The 18,534-nt window shown below is 38.5% G+C and overlaps 1 protein-coding gene across 5 annotated transcripts in view; it reads left to right on the top strand.

Moving 5' to 3' along the window:
• Nucleotides 1-18,534, top strand: part of PCDH11X (protocadherin 11 X-linked) — a 433,677-nt gene that overhangs the window by 63,702 nt on the left and 351,441 nt on the right. For 3 of the 5 annotated variants that reach the window (XM_077786472.2, XM_085570454.1, XM_077786477.2), the window contains 2 exons: nt 1,105-1,152; nt 4,215-6,701. In XM_077786472.2, coding sequence (XP_077642598.2) covers nt 1,105-1,152; nt 4,215-6,701 — 2,535 coding nt within the window. Of the gene's footprint in view, nt 1-1,104; nt 1,153-4,214; nt 6,702-14,080; nt 17,932-18,534 lie in introns of those variants that run through there. The other 2 variants (XM_077786478.2, XM_077786474.2) reach the window with 2 other exon arrangements.

Below are 18,534 nucleotides of genomic sequence, written 5' to 3'. Positions count from 1 at the left end.
TGGCAAAAACAGGCAAGGAAAAGAGTCTGGGACCTGTCGTGTAGTTCTGCAGAAGATCTGCAAAGATTTTCTGTGTTGTTCCATGCAAAATAACCAGCATTTTGCAATTGTACATGATTTTCTGGACTTTTGGAAAAGATTTTAGGGTCCTTTGGACTCAAATCTACATTTCAGCTAAAGGTGTTTATTTAAGTAATTACTTAATTAATTAATTACTGATTTACTTTCTAATGATAAACGAATCTTTTAATATTTTTCTTCTTTTTCCTTTTTTCTTTTAAGGCAATTGTTAACATGTAATAAATGTGTACTTCTAGCTTGTTGCAATAGTCATTGAGATGAGTTCCTGTAGAATATTGGTAAAAGTTTGAGCTGTGCATGGCCCTTGACATCTGTTTGAGTTTCAGATGAGCCGAGGACATCTCATGATGTGCTTGTCATTTACAGTGCCTGGAGTATTGATAATGAGTGTAGGGTGAAGATGTAGCCACAAAACAATGAGCTGTCTTTGCTCCTGTGGCTTTCTCTGGAGGTTCAGAATCCTCTTTTGAATGAAGACTTGGTGTTGAGCTACCCTTTGTCAGCCAACAATGGAGAAGTTGTTACACACAATTACATAATTTGTATGTTTTAAGCAATAATCACTGGTAGCCTCTCTCAATCTGAGTACTTTGCATTACAAGCAGTTGGGTTTGTAGCATTATCTCACACAATATTCTTTCCCTTCCCCACTTTGAGAAATTCCTACTTTCTGCCAATTTACGGCTCTTCAAGTGCAGGTCCACAGGATGTTTTGAACACAGTGGAGTCTGCCTCTGTTATCAGCATTAACCAGAAGCTGATCTATTTTCCCATTTTTCCCAGCAATGTCCAGGCAGCCAGTGCCCCACAGATTTAACAAAATCCTGGGGTGAAATGCTGTGAAATGCAATACCTGTGTGTAGACCTCTGGTGCCCTTTGTCACATCCAGTCCTGTCTGTAGCACTTAGGAGCTGTTCCAGTTTACCACACTATGTGTCCGTGTGTCATTGATTATGTATTTATGAAACCACCTAAATGCTGCAATTTTTAAAACACTCTCTAATTTTTTATTCACATGACAGCCCAAAACAGCTCCGAAAAGGACATTTGGATCCATTACAAATGACCAGGTAAATATACACAGTAGGAAGTGTTCAACAAGAAAGTTTCATTATTTCAGAGACTGTGTAAGTCCATGGAAAAGGCTGTAATGAAAATTGGATAAGGTAACAGAGCTCCTTATTGCCCTGATTAGGGATCTTGTGAGCAGGGTCAGAACCTCAAGCTAATCCAGGCTCTGAGATGGGCATAACTTTTGTTTACCTCCAGTAGTTAGTGCTTAAATTGTATTTTCAAATTTAAACAGTCAATCTCTTGTATTTCTTGCTCCCTTTCTTCTGTAAGGGTAGAGATATCAATGGAGCAGATTATTTCTACCAGTTGTTTTAATGGGCAAAGGTATTCTATAACTGTTAATTATCTACTGTGCTTTCCCAATGGACTCTTGCCCTTCCCAGTGTGAACAAATCCTTCAGATCACTGGGATAATATGTGACTGAGGTACAGTTCAGTCTCAGTAGAAATCTGACCCTAATGGAAATTTTAACGTCACTGAACTTTTAATGATAATAGAGCTATTTACTTCAACATCAAGAAATTAATCCTGAAGGGTTTTTTTTTTTTTATGGTTCTCATTTTAGTTCTCAATTTCTTTGCTCATAATGGAGAGAATTAGATATTTATAATCTTAAAAATGTATTTCTTGAATGTTTCATCAATTTTTTGAGTATTCAGAATGTGAGAGCTATCTGTTCTTAGAAAATGTGTTTGTTAATTTGCAGCATATCACACCTAGCCTTATCTCTTAAACAACATGAAATATCCTTGTTTCAACAACTTGAAATAGTTACTCTTGTTAGAGTTAAGAGAAAGTCTACTTCTCTGTAATGGCTTTTCTGTGGTTTAAAAAGATGTCTAAACCTGTAATGAATAGGAAGAAATAGACATGGATAATATTTCTTTCCATAGAAAATTATTCAAGTGTTAATAATGAACTTGGAAGAGATATTTGCATTTTTTTCCTGCTCTCTAGTCATTCACAGCTAATAATGGGGAGCTAAAGCACCACATTTTATATCAAACTCATCTGCTATGATGAAAAGCCCCTCTCCCATGCTGGAGGAGAAAAGCAGAGATGGGCACACACACGTGCAGCCACGTGAACTCAGAGTCTGTACCAAGTTCGTGTAGCTGTGGGATCTAATGACAGAATAATCAGTGCCCATCTGTCAACTTGTACAAATAAAGAGGTAAAGAGAGCTGGCAGGTTGTTTTTACTCTGGCTTCTGTTATTTTCTTTCCTCTGGAATCTATGTTGAAGCATAGACTATATAATTTATAATTTCTTAGTTATTATGAAATTTATTGCAAATAACTGCTAGCCAGATTGAATATGAAGAGGAAACTCACGCTCTGCTTCCTATCAGCATAGAATTACCATTCTAAAATTTACCCTAATTGTTCAAAATGTATATCTTGATTTAGAAACTATTTGCAGGGCTTATATTTTCATGCCTTCTGCTAAAGAAGCCAAATCTGTATCTGTTTTATTACTTCAAAACGTGTTCCAGTTTACTTTATACTGTCCACAGTTGCAACTTAATGTTGCCACAAATGGCACAGTGGCACAGTGATTTTTGCATGCGTGGATGAACAGTTCTGTCCCATGAAATAAAAAGATGGCTTATGCAGAGTCAAAATCTGGCTTTGAGAAACAAATCAGTGAGAGGTCAGCCTCGCTCAGAAGTGTGTAGAAGTTATAAATATATTCACTTAGTGGTGGGTACAAGATACAGGGGACACAAATCTTTTGCAACTAATGAGAAATAAGGAACCTTGAAGACTGGGAATGTTTTATTTTGCTCTGTTCTGGAGTGTCTCAAACCAGTGCAGAACACAAGTGGACCTGGTCCAGTGGAAATGAGAGGATCTTTAAGGTCCCTGCCAGCCCAAACCATCTATGATGCAATGGCAGATACCTGCGTGAGGGTGAAAGAGAAGAATAAGCAAAGAACAGTTATTCATTAATACAAATATTACACATAAAAAGTTAGTTAGTCCACAATTTTATTTATGCCTCTTTTTTATGGTCATCCCACACATTCAGCATTAGCCATCTGCATTCTAGCCCTGTCCTTATGTGGCTGGAAAACTGCCTTTACTTCATTCCTCTACGTGGTGAGATATGAGAAAAGAGGATAATTACACTGTTCCTCGTTCCTGCTTGTCTGAAGAGACAGCAGAAGAGAGAGGGAATTTAGTTCTAGATTCCAATATTTATTTTAGCAGATTTGTTAAAAAGCTGTGCTTCTGCAATATATGCAGCATTTTGGTACAGTTCCAGAGATGTTCAACAAACCCCAGGAAAATATTGATAATTTTCAAATTGATCTCACAGTTCTGTGATATTTTTTGAAATGAAAATAAGTCTTCTTTTTTCCACTGGGATTGTAATTTCACTACAAATATAAAACATATAGTGATGAATGCAGGAATAGTTTTGATGAGTTTTAAAATAATTTTTTTATGAACTATTACAACTTAGTTTTGTCTGTATCATCCAACATCTGAATGATGTAGTAAAAACTTTATCAATGATGGTATTGTTTTGGTGGGTTTTTTTTTTGTTTGGTTGTTTTGTTTTGGGTTTTTTTATGCTAATCATTTCAGATCATGTCCAGAGTTGCTCCACAAACAGAGAAATAACCCCTCTATCTCTGTTGGTTTCCTTGAAATTTAATATTGGAATAGGTCCTCCAGTGACTGAACTCTGTCTTCATTCCTCATTTCCACACTCACTCATACAACAGAGAAACTGAATTACATCAGTCCAGGAATTTAATAGCTTTTCCATAGAAATAGAGAATCTGGATGAAAAAAATCACCATCACTCTCACATTTCCTCTTTATCTAGAGTATCTGTTTATTGCCGTGCTTGCTCTGAAGCTTTCGCAAGGCTCTGGAGCTTAAAGCAAAACTAGGTAATGAAAAATAAATATAAATATAAAATTTATATTCCTGTATAGAGCATATGCATAAATATACATTCCATGAAAATTTCAGTAGATTAATGTGATATTTTCCTTTTTAAATACACTGTCAAGCTAAAACGTGTTCTTTCTGTGTCTTGTAGGGTCAAAATGTATTTGGTCTTGACATTACTGAGACACCTGAGGGAGATAAGTGGCCTCAACTGATTGTCCAGCAGATCCTGGATAGGGAGCAGAAGGACACCTATGTGATGAAAATCAAAGTTGAAGATGGTGGGAGCCCCCCGAGGTCCAGCACTGCCATCCTGCAGGTGACGGTGACCGACGTCAACGACAACCGCCCGGTCTTCAAGGAGAACGACGTCGAGGTCAGCGTGCCCGAAAATGCCCCCGTGGGCACCTCCGTGTCTCAGCTCCACGCCACCGACGCAGACCTGGGCTCCAATGCACAAATCCACTTCTATTTCAGCAACCAGATCTCCAGCCTGGCCAAAAGGCTCTTTGCCATCGACAACACCACGGGCCTCATCACCATCAGGGAGCCGCTGGACAGGGAGGAATCTCCTGTGCACAAACTGACTGTTCTGGCCAGCGATGGCAGCTCCACTCCGTCAAGAGCAACGGTGACTGTTAATGTCACAGATATTAATGACAACGTCCCATCGATAGACACCAGGTACATCATCAACCCGGTGAATGGGACAGTGCTTTTGTCTGAGAAGGCCCCCCTCAATACAAAAATTGCTTTGATAACAGTGATGGACAAGGATGCTGATCAGAATGGGAAAGTTACCTGTTTTACAGATCATGATGTTCCTTTCAGGCTAAAACCAGTGTTTGATAATCAGTTTCTCCTGGAGACAGCCACCTTTCTAGACTACGAAGCTACACGGGAATATGCCATCAAAATAGTGGCTTCAGACTCAGGGAAGCCTCCCTTAAACCAGTCTGCAATGCTCCTGATCAAAATTAAGGATGAAAACGACAACGCCCCAGTTTTCACACAGCCTATCATAGGCCTTTCCATCCCTGAGAACAACGCTCCTGGTACTCAGCTAACCAAGATCAGTGCTACAGATGCTGACAGCGGGAGGAACGCCGAGATCAGCTACATCCTGGGTTCCGATGCGCCCCCCATTTTCAACCTGGACCGCCGCACAGGCATCCTGACAGCAGTGAGAAAGCTGGACAGAGAAAAGCAGGACAGGTACTCTTTCACTGTGCTGGCTAAGGATAATGGGATGCCACCTTTGCAGACCAATGCTACCGTGACGGTGTCAGTGCTGGACCAGAATGATAACAGCCCTGCTTTCACACATAACGAATATAATTTCTATGTGCCAGAAAACCTGCCCATGTATGGCACAGTGGGGCTTATCACAGTTACGGATGCTGACGCGGGAGACAACGCTGCAGTCACTCTCTCTATCTTAAATGGCAGAGATAATTTCATTATAGATCCACTTACTGGCGTAATAAGGCCTAATATTACCTTTGATAGGGAGCAGCAGGGGTCATACACTTTCCAGGTGAAAGCAGTGGATGGAGGAAGACTGCAGCGTTCCTCAACTGCCAAAGTGACCATCAATGTTGTTGATGTAAATGATAACAGGCCCGTTTTTGTTATTCCCTCATCTAATTATTCCTATGAGTTGGTCCCAACGTCAGCCAGCCCGGGCTCTGTGGTCACTAAAGTCTTTGCAGTTGACAATGACACGGGAATGAACGCAGAGCTCCGCTATAGCATCATAGGTGGGAACGCCAGGGGCTTGTTTACCATTGACCAGTTAACAGGCAATATCACTTTGAAAGAGAAGCTGATTGCATCAGATCATGGCTTGCACAGGCTGGTGATCAAGGTGAATGACCTGGGACAGCCGGAGTCTCTTTACACGATAGCTCTTGTGCACTTGTTTGTGAACGAGACAGTCACCAACAGCTCCTACGTGCAAGAGCTGGTGCGTAGGAATATGGAAACTCCAGTTGGCCAGAACATTGGGGATGGTGAGATAACCCCGCAGACCAATGATTATGTCAAGATCATCATTGCCATTATTGCAGGCACCATGACAGTTATTCTGGTAATTTTTGTTACCGCTCTAGTCCGGTGCCGCCAGACGCCCAGGCACAAGGTTGTCCAAAAAAATAAGCAGAGTGGTGAATGGGTTTCCCCCAACCAAGAGAATAGGCAGATCAAGAAAAAGAAGAAGAAGAAGAAGCGCTCTCCAAAGAGTCTCCTCCTCAACTTTGTGACTATTGAAGAATCCAAGCCTGATGATCCTGGCCACGAGCACATAAATGGCACTTTAGACATTCCTGTAGAGCTAGAAGAGCAGACTATGGGCAAATATAACTGGGCCACCACACCAACCACATTTAAACCTGATAGCCCAGACTTAGCAAAGCACTACAAGTCTGCTTCTCCGCAGCCTACCTTTCAAATTAAACCTGAGACTCCTGTACCCCCCAAGAAGCACCATGTCATTCAGGAATTGCCTCTAGATAACACCTTTGTGGTGGGCTGTGACTCACTTTCCAAGTGCTCATCCAGCAGCTCGGACCCTTACAGTGTTTCTGAATGCAGCTGTCAAGGAGGCTTCAAGACCCCAGGCCCCATACACACCAGACAGGTAATGGAATTTTAAGGTGCTTTTTTTCCTCCTTCCCTCCTTCCTTTGCCAATCCTGTAACTCCAGTTTGAAGCGCTGCAAGTTCTCCTGCAAGGAGCAAAGCTTTGAGGGTCTGTACGCGATCGAGGCGTTGTTAAACAAGCAATTGCAGCTTCCTGAGCGGTACAGGAGAAAATGAGGAGGGAGAAGAGCATTATCTGTGAGGAGATGGAGCAGGCAGAGATCCCTGTGGTGGTGTCCTGACTGCAGATGGCAGCATGGCACTTCCCACCTCACGGCGGGACCTCGAGCAGCTGGGAAGGCTCAGAGTGGGACGGTCCTCTCCAGCCTGGGGTGCTCGGGGATCCAAACAATCTAGCTGGAGAGCAATAAAGCTTTAGAGGAGCTCATAAGTGATCCTTAATATTAATGGAGTCCGGAATTGCAGCCTTCGTTTGGGTGTAGCTTTGCTTCAAGGTCTCTCAGGTGCAGGCGAGGATTTTCCTCTGAGAGTTTCGGGCATTTTCAGACTGGAAGGAGCCTTAAATCTGGTGGAATGACACAGCTGGCAGGCAAAGTTAGGGAAAAATTAGAAGCATCAGCATAATTGAGCTCACTTATTTGCTGCTCTGCCTGATAAACCAGGTATTAGCTTCTTAGGAATGCAGCACAACAAAGGAAACGTCTAAAGAATCCTCAGCTTAAAATTAAAAATAAATTGAGAACTCAAGTACCCTTTATTCTTGAAGACCCTACAGAAAAGCTTTAAGTCACTGGAAAGAGAATCTAATATTTATCCATATTTTGAACAGTTTCCTAAAACTTTTCTTTTTTTCTATTTGCCTCTCTTTCTTCCCAAGTATCACAAAGTTTTCAGTGGGGATAGTTTCCTAGTTAAGTTTTAGTTGGTCAAGGAATTAATCGCTAAAGTAACACTTACTTCAGGAGTGTTTATTTTATTATTCATAGTATATTTTTAACTTGATAATATGTTTAACTAAATATATTGCTCAGGAACAAATCCTCAGCATGACTAAATCTGGTACATTTCTTCCTCCAGCTGAATTTTTTTCTGGGAACTTTGTTTTGTTGCAACTGTAATGATAACATGCATAAAAAAGCTTCTCATTCAGAGCAGTCATCATATCTTTGAAAATTTCAGGATATGTTGTATATTTTATTGTATTTCATTCCCTTTACCAACACAAATTTGTATGGTATCTATATCACTGTGGATTATTTTAGAAATGTATTTAGGCGTGTTGAGTTAAATTACGTATCAGAAAAGCCTCTTGCCAGTTTGTTCACCTGTTTGAACTCCCAGAACTCTGAGCAGGGGGCAGTGCTGTTTTCAGCATTTCTCTGGGCCTGATCTAAGTGATTTTTTTCAATGGAGTTCTGGTGCAGTTCTCGTGAGTCAAAAAGGTTCTGCCTTTGTCTGCTGAAACACACTTAGTCGTGCAGTAATGCTAACAAAGAAAGCAAGCTCGTGGCTCTCAAAGCCCTTCTGTGGCAGTGAAAACCTAGAAAGTGGCATGGGAAGCAATTCTCTTCTGCAGAAGTTGGCTGGGGGAAAGAGCATTTCCTTTTATCTGTGCTGTAAAGGTCTGTGACAGGGATTCCTATCTGGGAAGGCAGAATAGAACTGTGGGGTTTTTTTAATGCTCACTAGCTGATACCAGCTTATCTTCATAGAGCTGCACCTAACATTGTTATGATATAGTGAATAGATTAAAAAAGAGATTATTGTTACCGTTTGTACTGATTTTGTTAATGTTGAGCTATCCTTCTTTCAGGGATATTTTTCTGCATTAAAGTGAACACCTTGTTTGGAGGAAGGGTAACTAATCACAATGGCCCTGTACACTAATTTGGAATCAACATTCACCTTTAAACACATTAATTAATATTTTTTTTAAAAATAATTTATGTAATTTAATTAATGCATTATTTACATAAGTTGGGCGATTAGAGGAAATAATTTGTGTTGTGTTCAGCTGTGACTAAATGAAAATTGTATTTCTTGGTAAGTAAAAACAAGTAAAGAATTTCTTAAAACAGATCTTTTAAAAGTCACTCTCACTCCTACCCTGGCTCTGTATGTATAGTCTGGGTAGTTTTATCTCCTGTGGGGCTCTGGAAGGTGTCTCAGGACGGGCTACTTGAGAGTTGTCTCTGTTAGCCAGCAAAACAAACAAACAAACAAAAAAAAATAGAAATAGAAATAATCCTGAGGGCACAGTGTCTCCAGCTGTTGTCCCACCACCCTTCAGCCTCAGACACCAACAGATCCCTGTGGCTCTGGATGATTTTGTGTCAGGCACTCAGAATTTGCAGCAAACTGTAGGACAAGTCAGTTCAGTTAACAAGGGAGATTTGCTAATTGAAAAGGGAAAATATGATGCCTGAAAAGAGGGGAAAATATCATCATTTATCACTTTTACCATGGTGCAGCTATTTTACAAGCCAGAAGTTCTGAAGGAGTCTAAAGAAGGTTCTGTTCACTGTGAAGTGTCTCTCCAGTTTGTATTGGGGACTGATAGGCTGCACATCTCAACTACTGTTAGATTTCTCCATGCAAGACTTTCTACTCAGATACTTGAAATAATATTGTGTTACAGCTAAAAATATATGTTTTCTTTGGAAGATCTAAATTTTGTGTCTGTCTGAATGGTATTGATTTAAATCTTTAAAGAAAGGAAATTATGTCTTTGCTTTACAGCTAAATTTGTCTAAGTGATCTATAAAATGACAGAAAGTCATTATAGCAGTTGTATTCAAAAGCATGTAAGCAAAGATAGAAAGGTTTTTCTACTAAAAACCCCCAAAATATCTCTTTAGTGGTCATGTGGGCAAATGAATACAGCAGTACCACAGCTGAAATTTTTATGGGGAAGCAATTGGAGACTCCTGAAGCAGCTGAGGACACTTTGAATCATAAACTTCAGGAAACTGAAGAGGGAAAATATGTTCCTAATGTAATGTCCCCTAAGAGAGAGGTCAAATTTTGCTGTATTTTTATGTGAGAGAGGGCAAGGGGCAGAGACATGATGCTACTCTGAAGTTACCAGGAGGAGTTAATCACTACCAGTGACAATAGACCCTCAGAGTAGCTTTTTTGGGGGATGTAGTAGAGATAATTCTTTTAAAGGAGTTTTACCAAGTGATAAATTGTGAAGGGGCTTATTCATAATAGGGTTTTTCAAACTAGGATATCTGGAGTGTTATAAAAATAAAACTGACTTTCCACATCATCAGATTTCCATTGTTTTGGCAGTCGTGGGCCTTGCAAAAATTTTCTTTGGTGCAGAAACATAGAGCATCTTTAAAGTTTATTTGTCTGCAAGCTTTGTAAAAGCTCAGTTATTTTTGACATTCACCTCAGTGGGAGCAAACTGTGTGAAGTTCCATACTGACACAAATCTTCTAATTCTCTTTGCATTTGCATGGGAATGATGAGAAGAAGGGAGAGGAGTTTGCTTCAGTCTCATTTTCATGTAACACAATTTCAAAATCTGAAATCTTTGCTGGTGCACTTTAAAATAACATTCAGACATTTCAAATGCCTGTCTAGGTATCAGCGTGTCTAGTCAAAACATGCAGAATTAGAGAGCACAGTGTTATCTGTGGCAGCTTGACTCAAAGAAGGTAAAGCTGCAAAGACTCATCAGAACTCGCTGTGCATTCTCCTTCTTCTTGTCCCTTTTTTTACTGAATTCTGCTCCAGATGTGCCTTTTGTTTGGAAACAATAGAATGCATACTGCAGGGACAGGGGAAATCTTGGCAAATTTACACCTGGTCACTCACATCCTCTTGTCTTTTGGGTTGCCATCTCTAAAGCCAGAATAAGATTTTTATGACTTGAGGAACTTCAGTGCCCGTTTGTAGGAATATAAAAAGGTAAAAGATTTTAGAAAGTACCAAAAGGACCCAGAAAGTAGACATAAAGCTGAGAAGGGCTGGGAAATTTCAAAACCGTCTCATGAGGAGCTAAGAAAGTAAGAACCAAATAAATACATTTATATTTATCATAAAGAACAAGAAAGAAAAAGAACTTATTGATAGTTTGAGATGTAAAAAGTCCTGGATATGTACTGTACAAAGACAGACAAAGTTTCAATCTTATATAATGAATTATTGTGTATTGTTTAAAGTTCATAGAAGTCCTTTTGTTAATGTTGAACCCACGTGAGTCATTTTCTTTCTAGAGTATAAGAACTTTACACCTTTTCTTTTACACTATTAGTTCAAAAATATATAGAAAAAAGCTTTACATAAGCTACCATCTTGTATTTAATCTAAATTTACATAGATGCATGTTTCTCTGTACCTCTTTTTACTTGGATAATACAAACAAATAATAAATCCTAAGTCTACCACCAGACAAAGTCCCATCCCATTTGCTTGTGAACCACAAACCAATCCAACAGCCACTGAGCTGGAAGGTGCAGTGTGCTCTGCAGCTGGGATTTTCTGCCTTTTGGGGGTTCTCCCTGCACCCCACGGGGCTCTGCTCTGTCAGGGAGTTCAGCTGCCCTGCCTGGACTCTGCACCATGCTGGGGGAGCTGCTGATGCAGGGGGAGCAGGCAGGGAGAGGGATTGTGTGGATTTTTGTCATGTTGGCTGTGAAAAATGCCAATCACTTGGTTTTTAAATTTTTAAAAGTTTAATAATAATAAAACTAATATAAATGGTTATAAAATAATAATACAATTAGAGTAATAAAGTTTAGAGTTTGGAGAATTACAAGACAATAAAAAGCAATTACAGATGTCCAGATGCTCTGGGACACTAAGTCATGAAAAGCATGACTTGAACAAAGGAATAACCTTAAACCAACACACTTGTTGCATATTCATACATCCTTTATGGTTATGCATACATTCTATTCTAAACAAGAAACTCTGTTGTATGTCAACTGTTTCCTTTAATCCCCTGGCATCTTCCAGTCTGAGCAAGGCATGAAGAAATTCCCTTCTTATAATAAGAAAACCATAAATTCCTCTCCTTTGAAAGATTTAAGTGTTCCTCAAAGTGAGTATCTCATCCCTAAAAAAAAAACAAAAAACAAAACTTCCCCCACATACATAGTCTCTATTTTAACATTATGGTGTAACCTAAAACTACATTTAACACACCACGTAAGAGAATTAATACAGCATAACTTTCTAATGTTACACATATAATATTCATTGTAACATTTGCAAAAAGTAAATCATAAATATGCATTTTTGACTTTGGCTGATGAAAATCTTCATTAATGGTGTTCAGCTGGTGGGATTCTCTCATCTGTGAACTTACCCACACTTATGAACAGGAATTTTGGGTGTCACAGTGATCTCTGCTGGTTTGTTAGGAGCTGATGGAGACAGACATTACACCCCTCACAGAAACCCAAATGGGAAGTAGCCTTCATTTCAAATATATTGCATTTTGGGCCCCCACTGCCTCCATTCTTTGATTCTATCACTGCCTGCTTAGACCTGCTTGGAGTTAGGTGATATTTGGGTTTCTGATTTTAAATGTGGTGAAATGTCATTACACTATGAGAACAGTGTGCTCAGGATGTAAGTGGAAGGAATATTGAAAAGAGCAGCTCTGAAACTCACCTGTTCTGTCAGTCTTTAGCTGCAGGGTTTTTTGGTTTTTTTGTGTAATAACAGTGAGTTTAATTTAGACTCCTGTAATCATCAGTAGGCAGGGCTGATGCTCTGAGGTGTAAAATAGACATAGTACTGGTGTTCTGTATTGACAGATGCAGAGTAAATTACACTCAAAGAACATTTTCTCCTACATTTTAACTAAATAACTGTTGGTATAAGCCCTTCCTAAAAGCCATTTCAAAATGGATTATTATGATTCTAAGTATTCTCGTTATTTTGCCTTAATTTTCTGACTGGTAATTTTGCTTGTGGTTCTGATCTGCTGCCATGTACGTACATTTCACCAAAAAAAAAAAAAAATTGAACTTGGAGAAGAGATTTCTAATTGAAATACGAGTCAAACTCTGCGAGTAAGAAGTTAGCAAGCAATTATTTAAATGTGCATCACTACTGAAGTAAAGCTGGTCAAGAAAATGCTTTTCCTCTATGTAACACTTGTAGAAAATCTTCAGTGATTTCTTTTAATACTTTTCACTAGAAAAGCATAGAGGAAGGTATTTGGAAAGTGTCCCCTTTCCCTCATAGTAGAAGGCAAAAAGAGAGTATGCAAAGGAGTGAAAAAGAAATTTGTGTTTTGTGTGAGGAAATAACGAAAGATTTTGAACATGACAATAAAGCAAACGAATTCAGAGCAAACCAAGGCAATTTTTTTCTTTTTTTTTTCCCCAGAAAGAGCTCATTGACTGAGTTTATTCTGAAGTTGGTAAATGAGGTTGCAGCATTAATAACTGAGTGATTTTTGTGCAAGCCAGAATGACACACAGCTCCCTCTCCAATAGCCACTTGCCTTGGGGTGGAAGCAATGTGATTTTTCAAACATTAAGTGCGTTTCAAATTATTTTTTTCAGTGGGATAACTGAAACGTTTACTCTTTTCTCCTTGTGACCCAACTGTGCTATTTCAAATGTCTTACTTAACTATGAACCATTGCTAACAGTGAAATCTGACTTAACTCTGGTTTAATTTTCACACTTGTTTATTTTCCTGTTTTCTCCCAGAAGGTATGGCACTCAATAATCTGCAGTTGATAGCAATTTCCTGACCAGTGAGTGGCTGGTGTCTTGGGGACTGTGGTATTGACAGTGCTTTCTTTTCTGTCAAATAATTGATCAGAATGGCTTAATTTCTGTGAATCTTTAGGACTAAATCTTGATGATAGATGTAGATTAAAGATACAAAATAAGTCGTCAAATACAAAATATTTTATGCTTTTTGGAGCAATGCTTTTGCATGAAGTCCACAAAACCCCTGTAGAACCTGTTCTAGGTAGTGCAGCAGCCTTGTGACAGCTCCAATCTTGCAACAGCACTTTGGGTTTGAGTGGATAAAGGGAAAAAAACGGAGTAAGAAACTTAGAATCATATCCATAGAAGCTATTTCTGTGGCTCCTTCTGCTGCAGCATTTGTGCTCTGTGTGTAGGGATGCTGTGCTGGGAGCACAGCCACCCCAGGAATAGTTGGTTACTTCGAACATCTCAGAGCGCACGGTGCTTGAGATCTGGTAGTGATTTCTTAAAAAATATGGATATTGATCCAGTACTGATATCCAACTGTGACGGACAAAACCTCTCCAACAGCTTAAAGTTAGAAAGGCTTATCTCTAACTAAAATCTTAGCTCCTCTAAAATCTCTAAATTCCTTAAAATTTCAGTAGGAATTCGGACGCGAGCGCGACAATTTATGGTGCAAATGCTGCAGGAAAGGGCTTTTCTCATGCTGTTTCTCTGTTTGCCAGCTCTGAAGGCCATCGCAGCTGATGTTATGTACTGAAGTCGTACGTGTACTCAATGATGTTAAGCCAGCAAACATGGGAACAAGGAAACAGCACGAGAAAGCCCCTTTGTCCTGTCTCTGGTTGCCGAAGACATTTATCGACTCATCTCCAGAGGGGTTTCGAAGTGACCATGAACTGTTCAAGCTGCCCTACTGAAAGGTATCAAGGGCAAGGATTTTTTTTTTTTTAAAAGGAAAAGACAAAGAAATTTTAGTACGTTGTGCTATAGTGTTCTATAACGTAGTTTTGCTAAGAAAACAAAGTAATGTGACCCATCCTTCTTCACAGTTGGTGATTATGGTAAATTTAATTTGCTTGTAATCATCTTCTTGTCCCAGATTTTTTTTCCTCTCCTTATTTATTTTAGTTGAAACAATTAGGAATTTTGTTTCTATAAATATATTAAAAGGGAGCAATAAATTTTATTCATATGTTAAAAAGAGAATGTAAAGTTCTTTATACTCCCTGCATTTAAAAGAAAAACAACTGAGTTGTTGTCACTTATAGCACCATTATACATGTTAAGAGTTAAGTGTTATTTATATGTATCCATAATATTTTTAATGATGATATTGCTGCTACAGATCATAAATAGAAATGATCAAGTCACTGCTTTCTCATTTTTTAGGCACAATAGTAATAGTGAAAATCTAGTACTTCCCGCTTTCTTATCCACAACATTTTGTAATAAATGGTCACCTTCTAAATAACTGGAAAGCACTCACATAACTTTTAAAAAGAAAATTTAATTTTCATTTTGCTTGCTCAAGTCTAGATAACGTCTATTTAACAGGTGCCAAACATTTAACCTTTTCAAGTGTTTTTATTTAAAAAGAAAAAGTCACAAATCCAGTGGCTTGGTTTTCAGTGTAATAAAATAGGAAATAGTAGACAGAATTTTTTCACTGTTAGCCAGCACATGGGGGTAAATGGCCTAGTGTTGTTTCTTTTTCTTCCCCAATTATTCTTCTGTAATGTTTTTGGGGGTGGTTTTTTTGTTTTTCTTTGGGTTTGTTTTTTTTTTCTGTTGGTTGGCTTTTTAGTTTGTTGCATTTTTTTTTTTTTTGACTAAAGTTTTTTATCATTTGTTATTCAACGCGGCTCATTTACAAAATAAAGCTTGAGTATCATAGCTTTAAAGGTTGGTTGCAAGTTCGTGTATATTGCCTCACATTTTAGAGAGTAATGCTTAATATGTATCATCTATAATATTAGAATTTCATATGCAATGCAAAGTCTCTTAGGAAGCAAAGGAGTATAAAGAACCCTGTTTTCTGCACTTATATGAAGACATGTAATATTAGTTTGCTAGAATAAAATGAAAGACACTGCTTTTAACTGGGATGTATACAGTATATAGAACTTTCTTTTAAAGAAAAAAGTTATTAATGATTCATGAATTAGACTACAACATGGAATCCTTACACATTACTGTATGTTTGATGTAAAGGTATTTATAGGCTTGTACTTAATAATCACGTTGCCTCAGTTCTTGGACTGCAGAATGTCTACCATGACCGTTGCCTATAGTTTGCTCCACATTTGCTATCTGGCTCTTTTAAAAAAAAAACAATGTGTATTTGGCTATTTGATCTGTAAAATAAATTCTATTAATAATGAAGTACGTATTGTAATTCAGCATATTGTATCACATAATTATAGCTATGACTGTTACAGAGAGCTTTTCATTCCCCACGGTGGGATTGTTTTGTTGGGAAGGAGTTCATGTACCTGCCAGACAGTTTTGCTCTTCCTATTTTTAGCAGCCTTGCAGCATTTATGCTTCAAACTAAAATCCCCCAACACTCCCAGTGGTCAGACATGCAGAGACATTTATGGACTCGGTGCCACAGCTCAGCCAGTTTAAAATTCATTCTGGGAGCTCTCCCAGAAGTGCTGTCTGGGGTCCCACACGCTGCTGCAGTTGCTTGTGGAGGTGTTTCCTAGGTGGGTGATGGGAAAATTCAGCCCTTGGGCCCCATTCAGACTGCTTTGTCAGGCAGACAGGATGATTGCACAGGCTTTGAGTTTGTTTCTTTTTTTACTCTGAGTCTTTGGATTTCTCTCCTTATGAGAATTAGGTTGGATTTCCCTTTTAAGAAAATCCCTATACGTAAACTTAATACTTGATTAAGAGAAGCACCAAATAATTTCAATGCTTACATTCAAACTTTTTTTTTTTAAATAATGAAATTTAGCCATCTCAAGTGAACATGTAGTTGCCCTCAGTTTTTTTCCTCTGGTGGTGACAAGGCATAGATAGGCTGTAGCAGGTTATTTTGATTTTAGGACTGCATACCCTCTAGAAGTGCCTACTTTCTTACACTGAGCATGAAGAGAACCTTTGATAAGTCCCTTTCTTGCACCTACTTAAATGGCACCAGTTAAGTGCTTTCAGAGAATACACTTAGTTTTGAGTTCCTTTGCTTTTAATTTAGCTGAAGCTCTAACTTTTTTCCTAGTATTACACTGGTCCTATCATTCCAGTCTACCAATAAATAATTCTGAAAGCATCTAGGATGATCTTAAAATGTCTAAAAGTTACATAAATGAAATAAAAGGTGCATCACATGGTTTAATTACTGGTCCCAGTCAGTAACCTCCCTCCTCTGGTTCTCTCATGAGTCAGCCCAGCCAAACATGAGAACCTTCCAAATGCCCTTAGGGAAAGCCAGAAACCTCTTAAGTGGCCCCGTTTCATGTGTTTTGTCTGTTTCAATTTTTGTTTTCTTACATCTAAATATCACTTTTTAAAAAGTTGTTTTTTCATAGGCTGGGATCATAGTTCATTTCTTCCTGATGGTTGAATGGGTACATGAAAAGCCTAATGGTTATTGACCAAATATATGTGTGTGCTAGATATCAATTTCTACACTTTTCTGTGATGAAGGCAAGTAAAAAAATTATATTATTTTTGATTTAAATAGTATTAGCATCTTGAGTCAAAGCTAGATATATGTGTTTCAAAACCAACTCTGTTTCTCAAATGTTTTCACCTACAGAAACATTTTTTTCTGACTGCTAGAAGTCAGAGTGAATTATGAGCAAAAATCACTGAGTTGACCAAATGTTACTTTTGAACTTTGACAGCTCATGATATTTTCTTTGGAATATCAATATATTTATCATAATTCAGACTGCAATTAATACAGTCACCTCAGTATAAACTTCTCAAGGAATTCCCTTTTTTCTCTGGTGCTCATTGCCTCGTCTCCGGAGCCCCAGAGCTTTGGGTCGGTTCCAGAGCAAGGTGGGGCTGAACAAAGAGAAAACTTCTTTATTTATTGCCACTTTTAGTTGTAAGTGAGCCCGTGGCTGCTTGCAGCCCTCCAGCACAGCAGCTGGGGCTGGCTCTCAGAGGAGCTGGCTGCAGCCAGTGCTGTGTTGCCAAATATTCTGGAATTCTTATGGATTTGTGTGTCTACCAAAGCTCCCTCCCACCCGACCTCAAACACTCCTGAGAGCAAGCGAGGCACTGCAGGAACTTGGGGGGATTTAAATCCTTCTGAGTTCAGTTCTGAAGGGCAGTGGGGGGCTGTCAGGAGCAAAACTGGTTTGTGATGTAAATAGAATTATATTTTTAACATAAACGGTAATGCTGCAGGGTTTTTTTTTGTTACACTTCTACAGTGATTTCCCATTTTGCCATAAAACATATATTTATGGTGTATCCTGGTCTTACATATTATTTGTAAAATCTTTTTAACAAATGATTTGAATATATATTTTTGCTTTCATATTGAATTACTGAGCACTGTTCCTTTTATGTCTTATTTATCTATTTCTAAAATAAATTTGGTTTGACAATTACATTTGTTATATATATTATATTGTGTACCTTCTGGAGAAGCACTGTTTTTAAATACACCTCTGGTTTGTTTGCTTATTGCATGCCCACCACCAAGCCTCTGGTGACTGGTATTTTTCACAGGTTAGGAGCTATGATTATTAAATAACTTAACCACATGTAAGCTTTACAAGAAGAGATATATATTAAGGAATTTGCCTCTTTGAAAACCTCAAACTCTTTAGCAGCACATTTCTTTTGTCTACAATGTTTTCAAGGAAATCTAAGCAGGAATTCCGAGAGTTTTCCAATGATGTTTCCATGAACATGAGGGTGTTTGTCTCTGTATTTTGTTTGCCTGTGCACAGGGGTGTCTATACACATTTATCACACTTTTAATTAACAAAGATTCTAGGCAGTAAATATTGCACAGGCTGAAACTGCAGAGATGTGCCCATCCCAATATCTCTTGCTGTGAAAGATAGGCAGGCACTAAGGATTTCAATCTGCCACATTATTTGATTTTTGGGAAGATTTGTCTTCCCTTCTGAGAATGTTCTGGGTTCTCAATATGTGAGAAAATGACTCTTGGTGATTTGGAGGTTAGGATACAAATATGAAAAGTGCA

This window comes from Lonchura striata, chromosome 4A (assembly GCF_050655825.1).
Source record: "Lonchura striata isolate lonStrDom1 chromosome 4A, ASM5065582v1, whole genome shotgun sequence".
In the NCBI taxonomy this organism is placed as follows: domain Eukaryota; kingdom Metazoa; phylum Chordata; class Aves; order Passeriformes; family Estrildidae; genus Lonchura; species Lonchura striata.
This window is presented reverse-complemented; position numbering and strand designations above follow the sequence as displayed.